Source organism: Myotis lucifugus, unplaced genomic scaffold, assembly GCF_000147115.1.
Source record: "Myotis lucifugus unplaced genomic scaffold, Myoluc2.0 scaffold_290, whole genome shotgun sequence".
NCBI classification, from domain to species: domain Eukaryota; kingdom Metazoa; phylum Chordata; class Mammalia; order Chiroptera; family Vespertilionidae; genus Myotis; species Myotis lucifugus.
Window position 1 is genome coordinate 1 of NW_005871338.1, and position 24586 is coordinate 24586.

At 48.0% G+C, this 24586-nt stretch overlaps 1 protein-coding gene across 2 annotated transcripts in view; it reads right to left on the minus strand.

Annotated features, from left to right (window-relative positions):
• Window positions 1-2555: 2555 nt before the first annotated feature.
• The window catches only part of ELMOD3 (ELMO domain containing 3), a 25368-nt gene continuing 3337 nt past the window's right edge, over window positions 2556-24586 (minus strand). The window contains exons 2-11 of one of the 2 annotated variants that reach the window (XM_006099894.3): window positions 22546-22623; window positions 22002-22071; window positions 18804-18872; window positions 17847-17932; window positions 16211-16334; window positions 15840-15962; window positions 12764-12894; window positions 4290-4366; window positions 3869-3996; window positions 2556-3433 (exon numbers count right to left, since the gene is read on the minus strand). In XM_006099894.3, coding sequence (XP_006099956.1) covers window positions 3231-3433; window positions 3869-3996; window positions 4290-4366; window positions 12764-12894; window positions 15840-15962; window positions 16211-16334; window positions 17847-17932; window positions 18804-18872; window positions 22002-22071; window positions 22546-22623 — 1089 coding nt within the window. In that variant the 3' untranslated portion in view covers window positions 2556-3230. The other variant, XM_014465349.2, reaches the window with a different exon arrangement.

The following is a 24586-nucleotide window of genomic DNA, read 5'->3' on the forward strand; positions in this document are numbered from 1 at the left end:
GCACCCCCGCTGCCTGCCTGTTCTTCCTCCTGCTGTCCGGTCAGGGCCGAGGTGCCCTGCAGATGTTCAATAAAGGAGACAAGTGCTTTCCCCGCTCTCCGCCTGCACTGCTGCCCCGGCTCACTCTCCCCGCCCCACCTGCTCACCCGGGCTCATTCCTATGCTGGGTGCAGTGGGATCCAGGGGACACGTTCTCCCCTCTGAGGGGCCAGCGCTGGCTTTGCAGGATTAAGGCGGAGGGGCCAGGAGTCCCAGTGGGCCTGGCAGGTACTGCTGTGAACCCAACAGGGAGGTGGCACAGCGCCAGGCTCAGGATCACTTGCAGCCAGAGGCTTCAGATCAGTCTCACGTTCCCAACTGGGAGAAGGTTGTGGCAGCTGGCTGGGGCTGCCTCTCCATCAGAGCCAGCATTTCCTCAGCTGCCCTAATAAGCCACTGCTTCCAAATGACGCAAGCTCTCCAGGCAACAGCACCACCTTCCCTCCTGTGCAGAAGTCTGGCTCGTCACTTCACGGCACATTGCCTCATGTGTTACCAGGGCCCCTGAGTTCATGCTCTTGCGTAATAGGTGGTGGCTGGAATATCAAAGAGGCCAGATCGCTAAACAAGGGGAGGATGGAGTTGCCCCAAAGCAGTCCCATCCTGAGCACATGACCCAGGGGGACGAGCGAGGCAGGGCGGTGTGAGCCTAGACCAGAGTGCAGAGTGCGAGGCCTGGCCAGGCACGTCTGTGCTGACCCAAGCTCACCCCTGGGCCCCCGGGGCTGTGTGGCTTCTGAGCTGACATGCTTGCTCTTTCCAGTCTAAATAGAAATTCTAATCAAGTTCATCTTGTTGATTTTGTGCCAAGAGGCATAAAAATCAGCTCCCTGGATATCCGCCTTTCTCTGCACAGTCGTCCACCTGACAGCCCACACAGAGCAGTACCAGGGGGCGTTTTTTAAAGGGCATTACTCTGCTATCTTGACCGGAAGCTTCAGGGATGATTCTTAAAAGGGGGTGTTAGGGGCTGCACCAAACCTGTAGTTCTCACACCTTTAGGGTTGGGAAGCATATTAAGTCTCCCATGAAAAGCCTAGGCAGGCCTTTCCCTGCCAAAAACTGCAGATTAAGATTTTTGTATCTATTTTTTCATTTTAAAAAATTTTTATTTTTAATTCTCACCCAAGAATTTTTTTTTATTGATTTTTAGAGAGAGTGGAAGAGAGAGGGAAGGACAAAAAGCAATATCAATGTGAGAGAAACACATCGATTGGTTGCCTCCTGCATGAGCCCTGACCAGGGAGGAGCCTGACACTGAGGTACATGCCCTTGACCGGAATCGAACCTGAGACCCTTCGATCTGCAGGCCAACGCTCTATCCACTGAGCCAAACTGGCTAGGGCTTTGCATCCATCTACTTTCAGAGTTTTTAGAGACTAACACCGGCCCCCCCTTCCCCCGCACCGGCCCCACTCCAAACAGTCCATCAACAGAGCTTGATCCCTGGACTGTGTTACTGCTGTGAGCGCTCCGCTGTCTGGAGGGTGTTGCCCAGGGAGGGTGCGGGAAGAGGGCACCTGAGAGGCCCATTGGCCGGGCCCTGGCAGTGCTCAGACTGAGCATGCAGTCAGGTCTGCCGAGAAGCCTGGTCTCAGCGCAGGTGGAAGGAACCTGACACTGAAGTGGAGGCTGGGCTGCGGCCCTTCTGCATTCCCACCCATCCATCTCCCTGCATCTCTGCTGGTCAGCTAAGCCCGCACTGGAGGAAGGATCCGGTCGGGCAAAGATGACACAGGCACACTGCAGGGCCCATTGCCAGCCCCGCCCCCGAGGCATCCTGCTGACAAGTTCCCTTCCACCCTGGGGTGGCCATGTGTCAACCCCACCCCTATGATGGCCCCACCTCCAGAGGGTCAGCCTTGGAGAGGCCTGCAGGGGCTAGACAGGGTCTTCCACGCTCTACCTGAGGGAGGGCAGAGGACAGGAGAGCAGTGTAGTGGGGCCCCTGCCCCAGGTCAGGATTCCCTGGCCTGGAGGCTGTTTTGTGAATGAAGGAACAGCCAGCTTCCCCAGAAACAAATGCAGGGAAAAAACCAGTGTGGGCACTTCATACCAGTCCATCTTTTTTTGGTGTTAATCCTCACCTAAGGATATTTTTCCATTGATTTTTAGAGAGAGTGGGAGAGGGAGACACTAAGCAACATCAATGTGAGAGACACATCAATTGGTTGCCTCCTGCATGTACCCGACCAGGCCGGGGATTCAGCCTGCAACCCAGGTACGTTGACCGGAATTGAACTCGGGATCCTTCAGTCCATGGGCCAATGCTCTATACAGTGAGCCAAACTGGCTAGGGCACACCAGTCAATCTTACCTCGCCCACTGGTTAGAGTGTAAGAGTCTCTGGACCCAGAAGTGCAGGGTGGACGTCACGTGAACTCAGTGGGAGTTTGGTGAGGGCACAGCGTCCTCTCCAGGAGCCCTGGCCAGGGCCTTCACCCGGTAGGAGTGCCGGGCTCTAGCAGGGCTCAGGGAAGGCACAAGGCTTGTCTTGGAGGAAACACATGGAAACCTTAACCCAGAACAATTCTTTTATTCAATAACTTCCGATTTCCTCCTTCCCCCAACCAGGCTAGAAAACCATCTGTGATGGGCACCGCACAACCTCCATGGGAAGCCCAGCTGGCAGGCAGCTAGGACGGGCAGCAATGGAGACTCAGCCAGAGGCCCTGCTCTGTACCGTAAACAGCGGGGAGGAGAGGAGGTGGGACAAATGGGAGGCCAGAAGCCCCAGAGGGGTTCTTCTACTGGCCTGGTGGATGGAGGAGAGGAGGGCGGGCCCAGCTGTGGCCTCAGGTGTCTTGCTCTTGTTCATGCTGCCCCCTGTTGGCTGCTGCCACTGCCACCTCCCTTCATATTCTAACTAGACACTCTATGTCCCTGTCTGGTCCCTGTCCTATGGCCACCAGGGGTCTGAAAGCCCTACCTGGGGGCGTGTGGAACATCCTGGTGGGGCTCTCCCACCTCACGATCCATTCACTCTCACCGAGATGACCTGGAACCCAACTCAGATGACAGCAAAGGACGCAGATCTGTACGGAGTGCGTCAAGTCTGACTGCCCCTGTGTCCCAATAGAAGGAGGGTCCTTGGCTTCCCTGACCAGGCCTGGGAGCTTCCACATCCCTTCTGCTGAGATGGGAAGGGGCGTGGTCCAGCCAGGTGTTCCTGATGTGGTTTGCCTCGGTGGTCAGACCGGCCAAGTGCCTTCGGATGAGTGTGGTGGCAGGTCACACACGCCTGTGAAAGTGAGGTCCTTGGAGTGAGGGGCTGGTGCCCCACGGCACTTCTGTGCTCCCAGCAAGGAGGTCTGTCCCTTCGATACTCCAGCCAAGTAGATCTCCAGGGTCTTGAGCAGCCGCCGTGGGCTCTTCTTGGCCAACACTTCCAAGTCTGGAACAGAGAGCATTGGGAACAAAAGGCTTGAGGGGGCTTTGGATACACAGTCCAGGGCCCAGCAGCTCTAGGGAGTACCCCCAGCCTGGGTCCTATGGAGAGAGGTGAAAGAGACCTCTAAGATGGGGAGCTCACCATGGAGGGAGATCAAGGGACCACAGGGTTCACAGGGACCACACACTCTACCTTGCCCAGGACAATTGCAACTTTGAATAGTCAGTCCACTGTCGGACCCAGCTTTTGATTCAGAAAATATCACCACAGGTATAAGGGCAGAAAGGGAGGAGGGGGTGGCAGAGAAGGGAGAGCTAGCAGGCTCCAGAGGGTGGGCTGAAAGGGAACTGCAGTCAAGCCCAGTCTAGTCACCACCCTGAGATCCCTAAGCCCGGGACGCCCTGGAAGAGGTAGGTCTCCCCAGAAGAAAGAGCACACCTTTGAGGACAAAGCCCGAGTCTGCAATGGTCTTCTGCTGCGTCTTCCAGACATGAGCGAGGTGGAGGAAAGTGGCAGCATAGAAGCTGTTCACCACTGGGATCACTTTCTGCTGCCGATTACACTCCCTGCAGGAAGGGAGGTGATGGACAAAGGCTGGCACCTGGGTGCCCTTCCCCACTACCCTCCCGGGGAGCCATTCCCCAGGCAGCCTTCACATCTGAGCTCAGGGTTGAGGAGGGGCTGGCAGATGGGTACTGGTGCACATGGACGTTGCCTAGTGCCCCCAGAAGCCAGCAGGTGAGGAAGAAAGCTGGGGAGAATGAGGCAGGGACGGAGGGAACCAGGCTCTGCTGGGTCCTTCTCATCAGCCGGTGGGGTCGAGGGGGCGGGGGGGGGGGTGAGCAGTGGGAGGACTCACCTGGAGAGACACTCCTCTCTTAAGGCCTGGATTGCGATGCGGGTGATATTCACAGACATCAAACAGAAGGGGAATTGCTGGAATGGGAGTGGTACCAGGTCAGTGGCAACCCAGGTCTTGCCTTCAGTGTTTCCTGTCTCCCACACCCAGCCTGGCCTGCAGGCAATAACAGTCGCAGCCCAGAGGCAGCTGCGATGTTATGGCTGTTCCACTTAGTTTTCACAGTGATCCTCCCATCTCACAGATGAGGATACTGAAGCTTCGTGAAATACCTTAAGGCAGCCGAGCCAGGATTCTAACTGGGTTAATTCACTCCAACCTGGTTTGCATAAGCCCTGGGGGAGCTCTCCCGCTTCTTCAACATTCCAACCCATGAGCTCTCTTTGGCCTTCACCAGACCTACCCATGTGCTGCCAGGGACCACATCACCCCTGGGGTTAGGATGAACATGAGAGACTGAGGCCCAGATACCTAACTAACTATACAGGTTCTTAAAGTCTCTTCCCTTCCCTGGGCTTCTGGTTATTTGCTCAGAGCACTTCATCCAAAATCAGACAGAGAAGGTGCAAGTACGCAGAAAGTCAGCCTTGACTTGCTGGACACCCCATCTCTCAGTAGCAGAGGCCTGAGCATTCCCGAGAGGTAGCATGGAGTCCCACCAGCACTTCACCAGGGTGGGCCTCAGAATGCCCTGCAGGGCCCACCTCAAAGCTTTATTTTTAGAGGAGCAAATTCCTTCCTATTTAATAACCAAAACAAAACAAAACACACAAAAAAAAACACACACAAAAGCAAAAGCAAATGAAAAACATTTTGCAGGGAATGTGCCAATGTTACATGTTAGTTTTCATTGTTGCACGTACACAAGGGCATCCACTGAGGATAGATCAGTGCATTCCGTAGTTTAGAACAAGTCACAGTCTATTTATCCCATCTACTTCCCCCGAGAAGAAAACTCATTACATTATGATATACTGTGCTGTCCAGTGTGGTAGCAACTAACCACATGCACCTATTTAAATTTAAATTCAAAATTTAAAAAAATCTAAAATGCAACACTTTTTTAGCTCATCCTAGCGTGATTCCAAGTGCTCAGTAGCGACATGTGCTCAGCTGCTATAGTGGACAGTGCAGATCTAGAAGGTTCTATTGGACATCACTGCCTGGCCTGTAGAGGGTCTCCTGGCCCCACCCAGCTTCTTCTCAGGGTCTTCCATGACACCTGGGTCCCAGATCTTGGCCTGGCCACCTGCTAGCTGTGTGTCCTCATTAAAGCCACCCAAACGTTGAGACTCAGCTTTCCCATCTCTCAAAATAAAAAGGGAAATGCACTTTGAGTTAACACAGCGGCCTGAGACTGCTGTCCTTAGATAGGTCTGCATACAAGGTTAGCCCTTGGCTGGCCTCTGGGCGCTTGGGTTGTGCGAGACGCTCGCCATTCCCTCACGATGACTCACTGTGTAAACTGTGCAAATAATATGGTTTATGTTACACACTTGCTTCCCCTGTGACTCTGGAATTCTGATATGTGCTACAGATGGGGCCTGCATGGCCACCCCCCCAATAAAAACCTTAGGTACTGAATTTCTAATGAGCTCCCCTGGTTGGCACCATTTTATTTGCTGGAGGAATTAAGTGTGTCCTGTGTGACTCCACTGGGAGAGGACTCTTGGAAGCCTGCACCTGGTTTCCTATGGATTTTGACCCATGTATTTCTTCCATGGCTGATTTTGCTCTGGCTCAACTAAATCATGGCTGTGCCTCTCTGCCAAGTCCCGTGAACCCTCCAGTGAATCACAGAACCTGGAGGTTCCTGGGGACCCTGCCCAAGTGCCATGCTGGGTGGAGTCAAGACACTAATCATTACAAAAATTCTACGAGATAGGTTTCATTATCCACAGTTGACATTTTCTATTATCCCACAACCTACCTCACAGAGTTGCTCTAAGGAGTTATTTAGATCTCATATGCAAAATACTAAGTACAGCATCAGTCTAAGTAGGTGCTAACAAATGTTCATAATTATTATTTTTGCCTCGATGTGTGACTGAGGTAGCAGCAATGCATTTATACCTTCTTTCTTCTTTTTTTTTAAATCCTCACGTGAGGATATGTTTTTATTGATTTTTAGAAAGGAAGAGAGGGAGAAAGAGAAACATCAATGTGAAAAACATCGATCAATTGCTTCCAGTACACGCACTGACCAGGAATCAAACATGCAACCTAGGTATGTGCCCTGACTGGGAATCGAACCCACAACCTTTTGGTGTATGAGAAAACACTCCAACCAACTGAGTCAGCTGGACAGGGGGTTATACCTTCTTGTACTGCACATTCAATTATATATACTTGCATAATATCGCCCCTTCCCTTAATTTTTTTCAGTCTAAGATAAATATGGGAACAAGAATATGGTAGCAACATAATTAAGAGAAGATTTAAACCTAGTGTTCATTCACTCTCAGGAACATTCATTTAAAGCTCACTTACTAAAAAGCAGTTTTCACTGGAATTCAGATCTCAATGTCTCCGTTCCTTCAGTAGTTCTTTTGGATCTGAAAAGTGTTCCTTTGAGCTAAAATACGACAGTGAGGCTGTGTTTAGGGAACTAGCAGACAGCAGAGGAAACCAGATCTGGGCATTTTTGGGTTTCTATTTAAAGTTTCACTTCTCTTCATGCTTAAACACCTTTGAGAACTGAACAGGAAGCCCAGATGGTCTTCAGTGGCTACAGCTGACATGGCCCCCCCTGGAGGTTCCAATCCCGTAGTTCTCTAAAATCAATAAAAACATATTTAAAAAAAAAAAGCCAGCCCTAGCCAGTTTGGCTCAGTGGATAGAGTGCTGGCCTGTGGACTGAAGGGTCCCAGGTTCGATTCCGGCCAAGGGCACATGCCCGGGTTGCAAGTTCGATCCCCAGTGTGGGGCATGCAGGAGGCAGCTGATCAATGATTCTCTCATCATGGATGTTTCTATCTCACTCTCCCTCTTCCTTCCTCTCTGAAATCAATATAAAATATGTTTTTTTTAAAAAAGCTAGATGGGATCTTAGAATTATTTAGGCCAAACCTTATCTATAATAATCTATAATAATAAAGGCATAATATGCAAATTGACTGAACAACCGGACAGCAGAACGACCGTCTGGACGACCGTCTGGACGACCACACTATGACACGCACTGGCACCAGGCCAGCCAAGGCAGGTGCAATGCAATTGGAGGGGGGCCCTGCCATCACCCCACAATTACCCCAGGTCACCCTCTGTGGGGAGACCGATGGGGGGCGGGGGGCTCTGCGATTGATCTTCCCAAAGAAGGAGGCCCAAGCCACCCTCTGCACTGCGACTAATCACAGAGCCCTGGCCGGGTGGGTGGGGCCTCGCTCTTTGGGTCGATCGATCTGGGGACCCCCACGATCGATTGCCCCACAGAGGGTGGCCCAGGCCACTGGCCAGTGACGCTGTGGCGGGTGTGCAGGGCAGCCAGCAACCACCCTGCAGAGGGAAGCCCAGGCCAGCCAAGCAATCAGACCTCACACCTGTCGCCCACAGAGGGAGGTGACTGGTAGCATGGGAGGGGGTGGGCAGCGCTGCACAGATGGCAAGCAGTGGCAGCAGCCGGGGGAAGGAAAGCCCAATAGGCCTGCCCAGGCCTAGGGACCCTATCCGAGGGGTCCCAGATTGTGAGAGTGCGCAGGCTGGGCTGACGGACACCCCCAGCCCCGTGCACAATTTTGTGCGCTGGGCCTCTAGTTATTTCATAAAAGAGCAAACAGAGGTTCAGAGACTTGCCTCAAATCACAGCTAAATAATAATATTGCAGATGGAACTAGCACCTAGCTTCTTGACACCTACACCAGCCCTCTTTTTTTATTAAGCTGCTGTTCCTGTGGAATAAATATAAATCCCCAGTAAATGCCACAAAGGCCAGCAAGCGATATACCTCAAGACCAGATACTCATGAAGTCCCACTCTTGCCTCCTCCAGTGTTTCCTGGAATAGACAGGCATACGTAAAGCCTTAAGATTTAATGAGTGTGCCCGGGTGGGTCAGTGGTTGAGCATCAACCTATGACCCAGGAGGTCACGGTTTGATTCCTGGTCAGGGCACATGCCCGAATTGAGGTCCTGATCCCCAGTAGTGGGCGTGCAGGAGGCAGCTGATCGATGATTGTCTCTCATCATTGATGTTTCTATCTCTCTCTCCCTCTTCCTTCCCCTCTGAAATCAATAAAAATATATTTAAAAAAAGATTGAATGAGTATTTCCCCCCAAAAGATATAGAGACATATAATAAACATTAGAAATTAAAAACTGCCCAGGAGAGAACCAAGATGGAGGCATAGGTAAACACCGGAAATTGCTGCTTCCCACAACAACTTCAAAAATACAACGAAAAGACAAAACGGACATCATCCAGAACTACAGGAAGGCTGGCTGAGTGGAAATTCTACAACTAGAAGGAAAGAGAAAAGCACACTGAGACTCAGAGGAGGTGTGGTGCAGAAGTAAAGTGCAGAGGTACGGAGGCTCGAGATCATGCGGAAAGGGGCTGGCAACTGAGGGCGTGGCTGTCTTTTTGAATCGGGAGGGAGTCACAAGCTCCCGACTGCTCTGAACTCCAGTTCCGGGAAGTCTCTGGGGACCCAGACTCATACGGGGAGAAACTGGACTGTCTGGCAGTGGGCAGAACTCAGAACTCGAGGGCTGCTTTCTCTCAAAGGTGCTTGCAGTGATTACGGGGACACTGAGACGCAGGGCCCCTTAGGGCAGGGCCGAGGATCAGCCATAGCTGCTTACTCCGCCCTGTTTGACTCCCTGAGACCCTGCCCCACCCAAGCTGCAGCAGAGGCTTTTGCATATGAATGCCCTGGCCCTTTGCAATCTGAAAATTACCTAACAAACTGCAGCTGGGCCAGACAGACCCAGAACTTCCAAGAGAAGGCCCAAGGCCCCACAGCAGCTTGCATTGCTTCACAGTTTGCATTGCCTCATCTGGGCACCTCCAAACCCCAAACAAGGAAGGGGAATCTGCAGATCTCTCCATAGCTCCTGCTGGGTAGCCTCAGGCAGAGGCTAAATTAGCACCTCCTTAGAGATCCAAGAGCCAGTGTACCCAGTGGTCAGAGAGGGACCATCCAGATTACAACTCCTCAGATCCATAAGGGACGCACTCAGGGGGCAGACTCAGTGAGCACCAAAGCCCCACTGAGGCAAGTCTTGCCCTATAAGGGTGTCTCCAGCACAGAAGTTCTCCCACCATAGACACAGCTGATTCTCACAGCCAATTGGCCTGAAGGTCAATTCCTCCCAGTGGTACCTACAACAATCAAGGCTTAACTACAACAAGACTGTGCACAAAGTCCACAAACAGCTGCACCAAGAGTGTCCACCTCAGGTAATTGGGGAGGTTGAGCTACTAGGCCCTATAGGACACCTAGCACAGAAAGCCACTCTATCAACACAGGGAAGCATAAAAAATGCAGAGACAAAGAAACAGGTCACAAATGACAGAAATGGAGGAAAGCAAACTACTGGATATAGAGTTCAAAACCACACTTATAAGGTTTTTCAAGAATTTTCTAGAAACCACCGATAAATTTAGTGAGACCCTCAATAAATCTAGTGAGACCCTCGAGGTTATGAAAAAGGACCAAATAGAAATTAAGCATACACTGACTGAAATAAAGAATATTATACAGAGATCCAACAGCAGACTAGAGGATCGCAAGAATCAAGTCAAAGATTTGAAATACGAAGAAGTAAAAAACACCCAACAGGAAAAGCAAAAAGCAAAAAGAATCCAAAAATATGAAGATAGTGTAAGGAGCCTCTGGGATAACTTCAAGCGAACCAACATCCGAATTATAGGGGTGCCAGAAGAAAAGAGAGCGAGCAAGATATTGAAAACCTATTTGAAGAAATAATGACAGAAAACTTCCCCCACCTGGTGAAAGAAATAGACTTACAAGTCCAGGAAGTGCAGAGAACCCCAAACAAAAGGAATCCAAAGAGGACCACACCAAGACACATCATAATTAAAATGCCAAGAGCAAAAGACAAAGAGAGAATCTTAAAAGCAGCAAGAGAAAAAAAGTCAGTTACCTACAAGGGAGCACCCATATGACTGTCAGCTGATTTCTCAACAGAAACTATGCAGGCCAGAAGGGAGTGGCAAGAAATATTCAAAGTGATGAATAGCAAGAACCTACAACCAAGATTACTTTACCCAGCAAAGCTATCATTCAGAATTAAAGGTCAGATAAAGAGCTTCACAGATAAGAAAAAGCTAAAGGAGTTCATCACCACCAAACCAGTATCATATGAAATTCTGAAAGGTATTCTTTAAGAAGAGGAGGAAGAAGAAAAAGGTAAAGATAAAAATTATGAACAACAATTACATATCTATCAACAAGTGAATCTAAAAATCAAGTAAATAAAAAAATCTGATGAACAGAATAAACTGGTGAATATAATAGAACAGCCGTGGGCAAACTACGGCCCACGGGCCGGATCCTGCCCGTTTTGAAATGAATAAAACTAAAAAAAAAAAAGAAAGACCGTACCCTTTTATGTAATGATGTTTACTTTGAATTTATATTAGTTCACACAAGCACTCCATCCATGCTTTTGTTCCGGCCCTCCGGTCCAGTTTAAGAACCCATTGTGGCCCTCGAGTCAAAAAGTTTGCCCACCTCTGTAATAGAATCAAGGGCATAGAAAGGGAGTGGACTGACAATTCTCAGGGGGAAAAAGGTGTGGGGGGGTGCAGGAAGAGACTGGACAAAAATCATACACCTATGGATGAGGACAGTGGAGGCGGGGTAAGGGCAGAGGGTGGGGTGGGAACCGGGTGGAGGGGAGCTATGGGGGATAAAAAGAGGAACAACTGTAATAATCTGAACAATAAAGATTTAATTAAAAAAAAAAGATTCTATATCTGGCATCTGAACACTTCACGCCACCTCATCTGAGAAGACCCTCCACACCACCATCATCTACAACTTGATTGTAAAGCCCTAGACCAGAGATTTTCAACCTCTTCATCTTGTGGCACACATAAACTAATTACTAAAATTCTGCAGCACACCAAAAAATATATTACTGCACTGTTTGCCGATCTGACAAAGGTATAGTTTTGATTCATTCACACCAAATGGCTATTGTTGTGTTGGCTGTTGTCATTTTTTTATTTTTATTTGAGAACCTAAGGAAAAAGAGTCAGTGCCCCTGACTAAATAGGTATGACATGTTTTAAAAATTCTTGTGGCATATCAGTTAAAAATTGCTTCCCTAGACTATTCTCCACCTGGTAGGATCCATTTAAACCTTTCAAGTTGGATCGTGTACTCCAGGCTGCTGAAAACCCTCTTTTTGCTTAGAGTAAAATCAAAAGCCCTCATCGTACCTACCAGGCACTATGCCATCTGGTCCCTATTACCCTCTGACCTCCTTCCCTCCTGCCCTCCCTTCCTCCTTCCGCTCCAGCCAGCCTCCCTGCTATTCCTTCACATGCAGACACTCCCTCCTCAAGACCTGTGCTGTAGCTGTTCCCTCTGTGTGGAATGCTCTTCCCCCAGAAACCAGCTTGGCTAACATCCTCACCTCTTCAAGGCTTGGTTTAGGTCTTGCCCTCTCACGGGAGCTACCTTGACCATCCCCTAAAATACTGCAACTCCCTCCCCACATTCTCCAAACCTTACCCCATCTGTGCTTTTTCCTTAGCACATGCATCACCTTCTAACATGTCCTACCATTAGTGTATGTATTATGCTTACTGTCTTGTCTTCTCTGCTGGAAGGATCTTTGTTTGTTTTGCTCACTGATGTATCTCAAGCTTCAAGAAAAATAACTAGCACAGGAGGTGGCTGAATAAATATTTGTTTAGTGAATGAATTCCAGGTCCCACAAAACTGAGAGATGCATGGCAAGAAACAGGTCAAATTCATTTTCTAAAATGAAGGGACTACCTACCACCTTTTACTAACTGGGAAAACCATCAAACCCAACCCCAGAGAGCAGACCTGGACAGAGACTGAGGGCTACAAAAGCCACTTCTGGCCTGTCAGTAACTCCTGACCCAGAGGCAAACCTCCTCTGGGGCACACAAAGTGGACTCTTTTCCTTCAGACTCAGGGATTTCCCTGGGAGGGTGGTGAGTCACTTAGTGCTTTTGTACATTATCTCCTTTAATTTTTCCGACTACCCTGCTGAGGTTTCCATGATTTCCATTCTACAGATGAGGAAACTGAGGCTCTGGGGAATTGGGGCAATGCTTGAGACTCATGCTAATGAGTGCTAGAGCTCAGATCCCAGCACTGACAGGGAAGACCAATCCTGGTTTGCCGCAGTTGTCCTAAGAGCCCTCAGCAATGAGAGAGATTTACCTGGGAGGCCCGCCGGGCTGCTCAAAGAGCCCTGAGCCCAGGTCCTAGCTCCACAGCCCTCTCTGCTGGCTCCCCACCAAAGCCCCACCTGGATATGGTGATGAGACAGGCGGAAAATCTCCTGGGCCATCAGCAAGGTCTTTGAGTCCATCACCAGGTACAGCAGATGCAGGAGGGCAAGGAAGCCGGCTCCTCTAAGGTCTGTGGCTGGATTTGCTCCTATAGCAGAAACCAGGAGGAAGATGAGGGTGATGAGAGCAATACTTAATGAAATGCCTGCTGCCAGGAGCATCAATGACTTAGTTATAGGCCAAGTGGAGAGCCTAGACTGTAACAAGACACCCCTTAGCAGGGCAATCAGAGAAGTGGGACTTCATCCCTTCCTGGTGCTAAGGAGGCCCCTCCCTCTGGTGGCACTGGAAGTGAAGTGGACGTCAGTGGAGGCCACACGGGAACAGTAATGAGGCACCTCTGCCCTTCCCAGCCAGTGGTACCAGTGGAGGTCAAGTGGGGTAACTGGGTTCCCACCCCATCTGACAGTAATGAGGTCACAGCCTCCTCCCCCATTGGCTCAGTATCAGAGGAGGCCTGCTAAAATAGAAGACTTAAAGAAGATCCAGAGTCTCATTACACAATACCCAAAATGTTCAGGACACAATAAAAAAATCCTTAGTTGCACAAAGAAAATCACAATTTGGATGAGAAAAGGTAATCACTAAATAGCAACACCAGATAAAGGTTTTTAAGCAGCTGCTGTAGGCAGAATAATGGCCACTGCAAAACTGTTCCTGCCCTAATCACCACAACCTATGTATATGTAATGTTGCAGGCCAAGGGGAATTAAGATTGCAGGTAGAATTAAGGTTGCTAATTAGCAGATAAGAAAATTACCCTAAATTATCTTGAAGGGCCCAATGTAAAAAGTGAAAGAGGGAGGCAGAAACAAAGTCAGAAAAAGATGTGAGAATAGAATCGGGCTCAGAGAAATGCTATGAAGGAGGAATGCAGGCAGCCTCTAGAACAGTGGTTCTCAACCTGTGGGTCGCAACCCCTTTGGGGGTTGAATGACCCTTTCACAGGGTCGCCTAAGACCATCGGAAAACACATATATAATTACATATTATTTTTGTGATTAATCACTATGCTTTAATTATGTTCAATTTGTAACAATGAAAATACATCCTGCATATCAGATATTTACATGACGATTCATAACAGTAGCAAAATTACAGTTATGAAGTAGTAACAAAAATAATTTTATGGTTGGGGGTCACCACAACATGAGGAACTGTATTAAAGGGTCAGGGCACTAGGAAGGTTGAGAACTACTGCTCTAGAAGGTGAAAAAGACAAGGAAACAGAGTCTCTCCTGAAGCCCCAAAAAAGGTGCAGCTCTGTTGTCACCTTGATCTTACCCCAGTGAGACCTGGTTAGATTTCCGAACGACAGAACTCCCCTATTTGTGTTGTTATAGCTACTAAACCTTTGATAAGCAATTACTAACATACTTAGAAAAGAAATGAAAGTCTCAGTAAAGAAATATAACTAAAATAAAAAACCCATTGGATGGGCTCAACAGCAGAATAGCTATAACAGGAAAAGAATCAGTGACCTTGAAGATGGAACAATTTAAATTACAAAATCTGAACGAGGGGAAAAACAAAACAAAATGAGGAGCACTTCAGAGATCCATGAGCTATAGACAGAGCCTGTGGAGCAATAACAAAAGACCTAGCATTTGTGCCATCAGAGTCCCACAGGAGAGGACAAAGTGTGGGGCTGAAAAAAGTACTCAAAAGTAATAATGAGTGGATATTTATCAAATTTGGCAAAAGACATAAAACCTACAGATCCAAGAAGCTGGGTAAACCCCAAATGGAATAAGGTGAAAGATATCCACACTAAGACACCTCATAATCAAAACGCTGCAAACTAAAGACCAAAAAATAAGAATCTGGAAAACAGAGAGAGAGAAAAACAACCCCTTAACTATCAGGGAGAAATAATTCAAATGACAGTTGCTTGCTGGCTGGTGTTGCTAGGTGAACTGAACTAGAAGGTCATGGCTCAATTCCTGGTCAGGGAACATTCCCAGGTTTCGGGCTAGATACCCAGTAGGGGGCATGAAGGAGGTAGCAGATGGATGATTCTCTTTCATCATTGATATTTCTCTCTCTCTCTCCCTCTCCCTTCCTCTTTCTGAAATCAATAAAAACATATTTTTAAAAATGACAGCGCTTTCTCATCAGAAACCACGAAGCCCAAAAGGCAGTAGCACATTTACCAAGTGCTGAAAAAGAACTGTCAACATGGAATTCAATATCCAGGAAAACTACCCTTCAGGGGTAAAGGGGAAATCAAGTCATTCTCAGATGACTTGTTTCTCTCATTGTTCAGATTGGGTAAGAGAATTTATCACCTGTAGACCTAGATAAGAAAATGCCTAAAGGATGTTTTGAAACAGAAATGAAATGATAAAAGGAATCGCGGAATATCAGAAAGGAAAAAAGAACAATGGAAAAGTAAATACAATGGATTTTGCTTCTCCTCTTGAGATTCTTAAGTTGTTTAATGGTTGAAACAAAAATCAAACACTCATATGATTTTCAGTGTTTATAGAGGACATATTTTAGACAATTATACATGAGGGAGGATGGACTTAAACATGTTGTCAACACCAACAGACTGTTAATTAATTATGGGTATATAAAGTTTCCTTTTAAAATTAAGATATTTTCCCTATTCTATACAAGTGTAATTTGGTATGATTTTGAAAAAAGAGTAGCACAATCCAAAAGCAGGTGAAATAATTTTGTTTCACTCAAAATAAAATAAAATAAAACAAACTTTTCATCAATATTAGTGGCAAAGAGGAAAAAGAAAAAAACAGATTCCAAATCATATCACTCAGTGGTTTCCACCCCAGAGTGTTTGACGATGGTCTGCACGGCCACGAGTGAGCGTTTCTCCTGCCACTCTCTTCTCACGTCAGCCACGCTGTTTCTCTGACAGAGGCAAGCAAGCTTCATGCCAGTGCCTTTGCATTTGCTCTACCCTCTTCCTGGAAGGCTTTCCCAGATACCCCTCCGCATGGTGCTGGTCTCTCTCTCTAGTCCTGGAATCAGGGGTCCAAGAAAAGAAGATGAACCATTCCTCTCTCTTACCCTGAAAGCCCAGATCTTCCCAGTGATCGCCGTGGAGGGCACAGTCAAACTTGGAGCCGGTCAGCTTCTTATAGATGGTCTTGAGGACTCGACCATGTGTTGGGTCTCGGCTATCCAGGCCACCTGCCCCAAAACACACCCATGTTTCTGTTGGATTGCCCTTCAAGGGAAGACCAAGTGCTTCTCAAGATAGATCCAGACTGTACTCAAGACACCCTGTTCTCCCAGACTTTTACCTCTCAGTCCCTGCTCCCCACGTCAACATGGAAAATGCAAGACCCTTGGGTGAGGCTTAGTCACAGGGTGGGCAAGCAGTGCTCTCTGCCTGACCTCATGCAGCACCTGCTCTGTGGCAGCACCAGTGCACTCACACTGAGCAATGGTCAGGACCAAGTCCCTTTCTTCACGGAGGCCCTGGTGGAGCTTTGGAGGCCCGAAGAGGCAGTGCCGGAGGGCGGCAAGCCCAGTCCTTCGAATTGTTGGCTGGATTCTTTTCTGGGGAGAAAGTTGCAGGTAATGGGTAGCATGCTGGGTCCACCCGCTTTCATGAACTTATCATTAGGCTGAGCACAGGGACTGTTCTTGCAGAAAGACATAGTTCCCCCAATTAAGTGGCTGGTCTCTGGGCCAGGGAAAGGGGGCAGACGCTGTGAAGCATCTGTGGAATCTCTGGAGACAGGCTCTCTCAGCTCTTAAGTCCTTTGTAAATAAAGAGACATGTCCCCAAGCATTATCAGTCGTGTACATTTGGTCTTTCGGGCTCTTCCAGAACTAGCTATTCCATCGACTGTCAAGGAGGCTGGCTGTGGGGACTCCCCCAGGTGGTCTCACAAACACCAGACCAGGTTTCCTAGCAGGGCTGCTTCTGCATAGCCTTTGTATGCCTGCCTCTGTCTCTCTCCATAAAGGACGTAATTTATAAAGTCTAGAACCACTCTCAAATTCCAGGATGAGACAGCCAGTGGGGACAGAAGTTGAGTGGAGACTTTTTTGAAGCTGGATACCTCTGAGGGGAGCTAAAGCCTTCTGCTACCACCACAACCAGCACTTCCTAAACCAGGTCATGCTGACTTCTCATTGCTCAGAGCCACTGCCAGGGACTTAGAACAAACTGATCTGGGTAGCTTCTGGCAACCTGATTCCTATCTTCGCAGTCTCTCTATTGAGCCAGGTTTTAGGTACAAGATCTGAAATCACATTCCTCTAAACTTACTACTGGTCACTCAAGATGCCCCAGAAAGCTTGCCAGCTTTTATTCTCAATACTAGAGGCCCAGTGCACGAAATTTCATGCACTGTGGGGGTGGGGGGTGTCCCTCAGCCCGGCCTGCGCCCTCTCGCAGTCTAGGACCCCCTGCGCCCTCTTGCAGTCTAGGACCACTGCTGCGCTCACCAGCCATGAGTCTGGCTTCTGGCTGAGCAGCACTCCCCCTGTGGGAGTGCACTGACCACCAGGGGGAAGCTCCTGGTGGGGGAAGCATTGAGCATCTGCCCCCTGGTGGTCAGTGTGCGTCATAGCGACCAGTCGTTCCACCGTTCAGTAGATTTGCATATTACCTTTTATTATACAGGATTCTTTCTTTTTCCAATCTTACATATTTTTAAAATTCCCAGATAGCTTCTAATACCTTGAGAGAATGGAAGATTTTCCTACATTAGCCATTAATTACTCAGCTCTGGACAGGCTGCCTTGCTTCAAGGAACTACCTAGCACTTGATTCCAGACCTCCCATCGCTAAGAAGGAAGAGCAGGGAGCAGCTACATGGACCTCTGTATGACAGGGCCACCGGAGCTCTGGGGCACAGGTCCAGAAAGGCCACTGGGACCCTGCATGCAACAAGGGTCTTTGGCAGCCACGACCCTGTACCCCAAGATCTTTCTAGGTGAGATAGGACCCTCAACTAGAAGCTTCCATCTGCTTGCCCAGTGCCCTGTCCTGGTGGGATAGAAATCTGGCTCCTGGGAAGAAGTGCTTTGCTGGAGATCCCAAACGTCCCTATGTCATACCTTGAAGGAGGAGAGGTCGATGGTCTGGAAATGCTGCAGGGCCTCACTGAAGGAGATTAGCTGCGCAGGCTGGTCTGTCTGGCTTCCTGTGGCCAAAGGGAAGAGGCAGAAACCCCAGGTTTGTAACAGTAGTCAGTGTCAGCAGCCATTCACTGAGGCCTTCTAGTTGTCACCGCTAAGCTCAGATTCCAGCTGTAAACATCAGACACCCAAAGCTGCTGGATCAACTTCCCTTCCACACCAGGCTGGTCAGAGGCTTGCAAGCCAATCTATGCTGTGAGTAGGGATACATCTGCCCCTCAGGGGCTCCCTAAATTCCACTCATCTGGGAGGGGGTGTCACTGACTGGAGTAGGTACACACATAAGAGTGTGCCACAGTTTTGCTTAGGGGTATTTCCTAATTCCTACTTTGCCCCTTCTCACACCCTACATATGAATGGCCCTCTCTCCATCCTTTGTTCCAGTCCACAGGGAATTAACTTGCCAGTTAACAGTAGTCTCTCCCATATGGTCCTAGTTCTGCTGTCCTGGAGCTCTCAGAAAGAGATGAGAGACGATTTTTACCAAGCTCAGAGCCTTCCAGCAGATGGCTTCAGCCCCACTCCAGGGATTTCCTTGTACAGTGAACAACCTGCTCAGCCTTATGCAGGGGCCCCAGCTGCCCGCCTCCATCCTTCTGCTAACCTCATCTCCCTACAGAAGCTGACCATGCCAAGGTCCTCCATGACTTCTCTCAGAGCTGGGTAGATGGCAGCCCTTTCCCCATGGCATTCATTCCCATTTCTCCCAGAAAGTCGTCTTTAGATTTGGAGTTTTTATTCTATTGCACACAGCCAAAATAGGACCATTTAGGAACTGTCTCCTAATCTCAGAGCCACAGAAACATTAGCCTCATGTGTGGACAGTGCCTTTACCAGCAGCAGATTGTGTGGCGATAGTGCTATTCTTGCAGTTACCTGTCTCTGGCTGGATGTTCTGCACGGCTTCCCATTCTTCCTGGGCTCTGAGCACCTCGGGGCTCACAACTGCAACGGTAAGAAAAGGAGACCCTCTGAGCTCGGGGTGGTCTGGATCACTGTCAGCCCCCAGCCTTGGGTCCTGTTGCCCTCAGATACCCTCTTTACGAGGCTGCCAGGATGAGCTTTCGGAAAGGCAGATCTGACGTCCCACCCTGGCTCCCCTGGTCAAAACCCTCCAGGGATCCTCCATAACTCTCCAGGTAAAACTCAACTCTTTAGCATAGCATCTAAGTACTCTCACAATCTGAACCCTTTGTACCTAACTCTGCTGTAGGACGTAAAGGATACCTAGAGTTTCTCTATACTTCCCACCTTCAGTGCCGTGGCACAGACTGCTCTCCCTCTGCCGATAGTCAGCAAGCCCCGCCAATTGCAACCCCTTCTGGTGTAACTCCTTCTCATCCTTCAGTTAATTCTGATTATCACCCTCACCTGGATGACTTATCAGTGTGGGACCATCTTTCCCACTGCACTGGGAGCTACATGAGAGTGGGGCTCTCCAGAACCTAGTACAGTGCCTGACACATAACATGTGCTCAATATTTGATGAATGAATAAAGCATGATAAGAGGGGGGAAAAGGAGAAGGAAAAGAAACAGCAGGATAGGCTCTCTATAGCCACTACATGGCCCTTTTCTCCAAACCACAGCTGCCACTCTCTGGCCCAAATTGCTAGTAGCATCCTGTCACTGGTTTTTCCCATTTGCTATGGAGGACCTCAACAAATAGTGGAAAGGATGAAGAGACTTCAGTTAAATACCAAAAACTGTGATCCCTCCAGACGCAGTGGTAAAAGCAGTTTAGGACAATTCCTCTCTGCCTTGAACTCATGGCTGAGGACATCACGTGACAAACTGTTTTGAAAGTATACTTGCAAATTAAATAAAATTCTATCAAGAACTCAAAACACTAGTGGATAATGAGGAAGAGCAAGCGGCTGGGAAGCGGTAGCAGATGGTTGCTAAAAGCACACTCTAGTGATTCTAATGTGCAGCCAAGGTTGAGAACCACCGCTCTAGAGCCTATTGCTGGTGAACAGTTCATCTCCACCACTTATTAGCTGTTCTTTGGGCCAATTACTTAACCATTGGTAATCACTCATGGGACTATTGGGATGATGTAACTCTTCGACCTCTTCGGGGAATATGTGGCCTAAAGGTAAGTGCTCAATACATGTTAGCTAATATTATGGACACAGTCGTGGGCTTGGGACCAGCAGAGCAGTGAAGTGGTGGCAGATGAGATAGGTCCGGGGTCCTGAATGTCTGGAACTCTGGGAAACTCAATCTTTTTTTTTTTTTTTAAAATATATTTTATTGATTTTTTACAGAGAGGAAGGGAGAGAGATAGAGAGTTAGAAACATCGATGAGTGAGAAACATCGATCAGCTGCCTCCTGCACATCTCCCACTGGGGATGTGCCCGCAACCCAGGTACATGCCCTTGACCGGAATCGAACCCGGGACCCCTCAGTCCGCAGGCCGACGCTCTATCCACTGAGCCAAACCGGTTTCGGCGGAAACTCAATCTTGCCAGTCCCAAACTCTGGGTGGGGCAGCAGACACAGAACCTCAGGGCTTCCAAGTTGGATAACTTCAACAGAATACAAAATACTCGACCATGGACGGTAAAAAACAAACAAAAAACCCCCTTCGCCCTGGCTGGTGTGCTCAATGGTTAGGGAACCAGCCTATGCACCAAAGGGTTGCAGGTTCAATTCCTAGTCAAGGGCACATACCTAGGTTGTAAATGGGTGTGTTGCACATCTATGTCTCTCTCCCTTCCTCCCTCCCTTCCACTCTCTCTAAAAATCATTGGGAAACATATCCTCTGGTGAGGATTAACAAAAAACAACAACCCCACAAAAAAGTGTGGGGCAAAAGTAGGTTTATAATTGTAAGTATGCAAAACAAAGTTTATACTTGTATTATTATTTATCAACTAGAGGCCCGGTGCATGGATTTGTGCACCAGTGGGGCCCCTCGGCCTGGCCTGCAGGGATTGGGCCAAAACCGGCTCTCTGACATCCCCCGAGGGGTCCCAGATTGCGAGAGGGCACACACAGGCCAGGCCGAGGGCCTCTAGCATGCATATAAGATCTTTAGTTAATCTCTTCCTGCCCTCGTCCCTCCGAAATTCATCAGTCTGTTCCATGTTTCCATGCCTGTGGTTTCCCCTCTTGTGTTAAACGTCTGCCCCGTGGTGGCCTGTGTGCATCATAGCTACCAGCCAGTTGGCCAGTTGCTTAGGCTTTTATATATATAGACTAGAGGCCCGGTGCACGAAATTCGTACATGGGTAGGGCCCCTAGGCCTGGCTGGCGATCAGGGCCGATTGGGGCCAGCCGGCTGCCAGCTGGGGCCTCCCTTCGTTCCACACCGCCTCCTGGTGGTCAGTGCACGTCATAGCGAGCAATTGAACTCCTGGTCTCCCGGTTGAACTCCCGAGGGGACAATATGCATATTAGGCTTTTATATATATAGATTATTGTATTATTTTCCATACGAACAACTGTAAACTTACTTTTGCCCACCCCGTAATGTAGGAAAGAACCATGTAAAGCAGATAAAATAGGATGCTTTTTCAAAGCCCTTTTGCATATACTGTCTTATTTCATTATCATAATATCCTTTTTTAAAAAAATATATTTTATTGATTTTTTACAGAGAGGAAGGGAGAGGGTAGAGAGTTAGAAACATCGATGAGAGAGAAACATCGATCAGCTGCCTCTTGCACACTCCCTACTGGGTATGTGCCCACAACCAAGGTACATGCCCTTGGCCGGAATCGAACCTGGGACCCTTAAGACCGCAGGCTGACGCTCTATCCACTGAGCCAAACTGGTCAGGGCCGTAATATCCTTTTGAGGATAAAGGAGGTTTTAATATTTCTACTGTAGACACAGAGATTATATGATTTGCCCAAAGGCACATAGTCACTAGCAGGGCTATTGGGGCTAAATTATAACTCAGATCTTGTGACTCCTCCAGTGTTGATTCTAATTTTCCTTGAATAATGATAAATCTGCAAAATTCTGTAGGACAAGTAGTGAGAAATTCAAGTGATGAAAAGCAGATCCATGGGCAGCTCTGACTTGGGCCCCAGCCAGGCTCCAAGGGCCCTGAAGGGGACTTACCACCTGGCGCCCATCCATTAGCTTCTGTTGTCAGGGCCCGGAGGAGGCTGTGGTTCTTCAACTCCGAGATCTGCAGGGCAGTGATCTTTAGTGTAAGGGTAGATCGATGTCCCCCCAACCCCACCCATGGTACTGAATATCCTTGAAACTGGAGGCCAGAAGGAGCTAGTCTACCTTGATGAGTTGATTAAAGCCAATCTTAAAGAGAGGCACTTGGAAAGCTCCAACTCTGATGCACAAGTTGAGTGATGTGGGGACATGTATGCCTTCCATGAATAGTAAACAACCAAAATCCACACAATTCAATGAGACTGTGGTGAGCCTTTGGTATTCCCGTTGCACTTTACATTTTGCTTCACTAGAGCAATTATCTTACTAGACAGAGTTTGTTTTTGCTTGTTTGTGCCCCACACCTCTTCCCCTCAGTATGAGCTCCTGGAGGGCAGGGTCTATGCCATCCTGTGTCATGGGTTCCTGGCACCACCTAATGGCATGCAACCAACACTTGTGTGGTGGGAGGTACTAAAGTGTGTGCAATATGTACAGGAATTCCTCTGAAAGCCAGAAGAGCACTGCTGTCCTTGTCGTTTGGTGGAGAGTTCCCAGCAGACACACTTTCGACCTGAAAGACAAACCAGAGTCACTCTCCCAGGCACATGTCAGCCCCAAAAATGACAGCTTAAATGTCACACCTTTTCCCACCACACACACACACACACACACACACACGGACTCCTAAGAAGTTAACTATAAGAAATACTATATGGGAAAGCTTCCGTTTAATCTAGTGTTAAGGAAAACTGCGAAAAGCTGAGTTAATGTTATCTCAAAAATGTTACACAGATTTCCTGGATCTGTTAAAGGTCTCTGAGTAAGTGAAGTTCAGTGAGGCAGTTCCCTCACTTTTGGCCTTTCCGCTCAGCCAAACCTGTCCCCTATGAGAGCTTAAAAAAACACACCTGACAAACTTTTTGCAACTCATACCACCCGTATAGCACTAATTTACCTAATATGTTAAAAATTAGTTCTCAAACCAATAAGGAAAAATAACCCAAACCAGTAGAAAAACAGGCATAGATATGGCTGCTTTACGCAAAAAGAAACACAAATAGTTCTTAAACGTATGAAAAGATGCTCTACCTTACTCAGGATAAGAGAAATGTAAAATAAAACTACTCTGAAATAACATTTTTCACTTAGTGTATTATCAAACACCAAATACTGGAGAGTAAATTGTTCCCACTTCTACAGCTTGACAATACCTGACAAAATTATACATGCTTTGTACATTCTGGACCTGCAATTGCATTCTAGGATTCATAACATATATACTCATCCATGTGCAAAATAAAACGCTTATGGTGTCATTCACTGTAGCACTGTTTAAAATAGTAAAAGGGTAAAAAAAGTAAATGTTCACTAATGAACTAACAAATTAAAGCATATTCACTCAATGATAGCCTGTTATACACATAAAGAATAAGAAAGTGCTTTATGGACAATATGGGACAATCTTCATGACATATTAAGTGAAAAAGCAAAGGACAGATTATACACTGTTTTACTATTTATATTTAAAAATAATACATAATCATGCCGAAACCGGTTTGGCTCAGTGGATAGAGCGTCGGCCTGCGGACCGAAGGGTCCCGGGTTCGATTCCGGTCAAGGGCATGTACTTGGGTTGCTAACAAATTAAAGCATATTCACTCAATGATAGCCTGTTATACACATAAAGAATAAGAAAGTGCTTTATGGACAATATGGGACAATCTTCATGACATATTAAGTGAAAAAGCAAAGGACAGATTATACACTGTTTTACTATTTATATTTAAAAATAATACATAATCATATTTGCTTGTCTGCAGAGACTATTTCCAGAAGTGGAAAGTTTGCCTCCAAAGATGGCGGCATAGGTAAACACCGGAGACTGCTGCCGCAAACAACCACTTCAAAAATACAACTAAAAGACGGAACAGACATCACCCAGAACCACAGGAAAGCTGGCTGAGGAGAGACTCTTCAACTAGAAGGAAAGAGAACAGCATTACGAGGCCCAGAGGAGGCGCAGTGTGGAAAATTTAAAGGTACGGTGGTGCGCGCGCAAAGCGGGCTGGTGGCTGAGGGCGCGGTTGTCGTTTTCAATCAGGAGGGAGTCTCAGACTCTGGGCTACAGATCCGGGCGAGTCTCTAGGGACCCAGACTCAAACGGGAGAAGCGAGACTGTCTGGCTACGGTCCCTCCGAGGTTTGCAGCGGTTGCTGGGACAGAGAGGCAGAGCCTCCGGGGACGGACTGAGAGCGGCCATAACTGCTCCCTCCCCCCGCCCTGTTGATCCCGCCCCGCCCAAGCCCTGTGCAGAGCCATTTGCCGATCGCCTCAGGCAAAGGCTAGAGTAGCACCTCTCCAGAGGACAGAAGTTTTCCATACAGCTGATTCTCACAGCCAGTCAGCCTGGTGGTCAAATCCCTCTAGTATTAACTACAACAATTAAGGCTTAACTAGAACAAGACTGCGCACAAAGACCACAAGGGGGTGCACCAAGAAGCATAAAAGATGCGGAGACAAAAAAACATGACAGA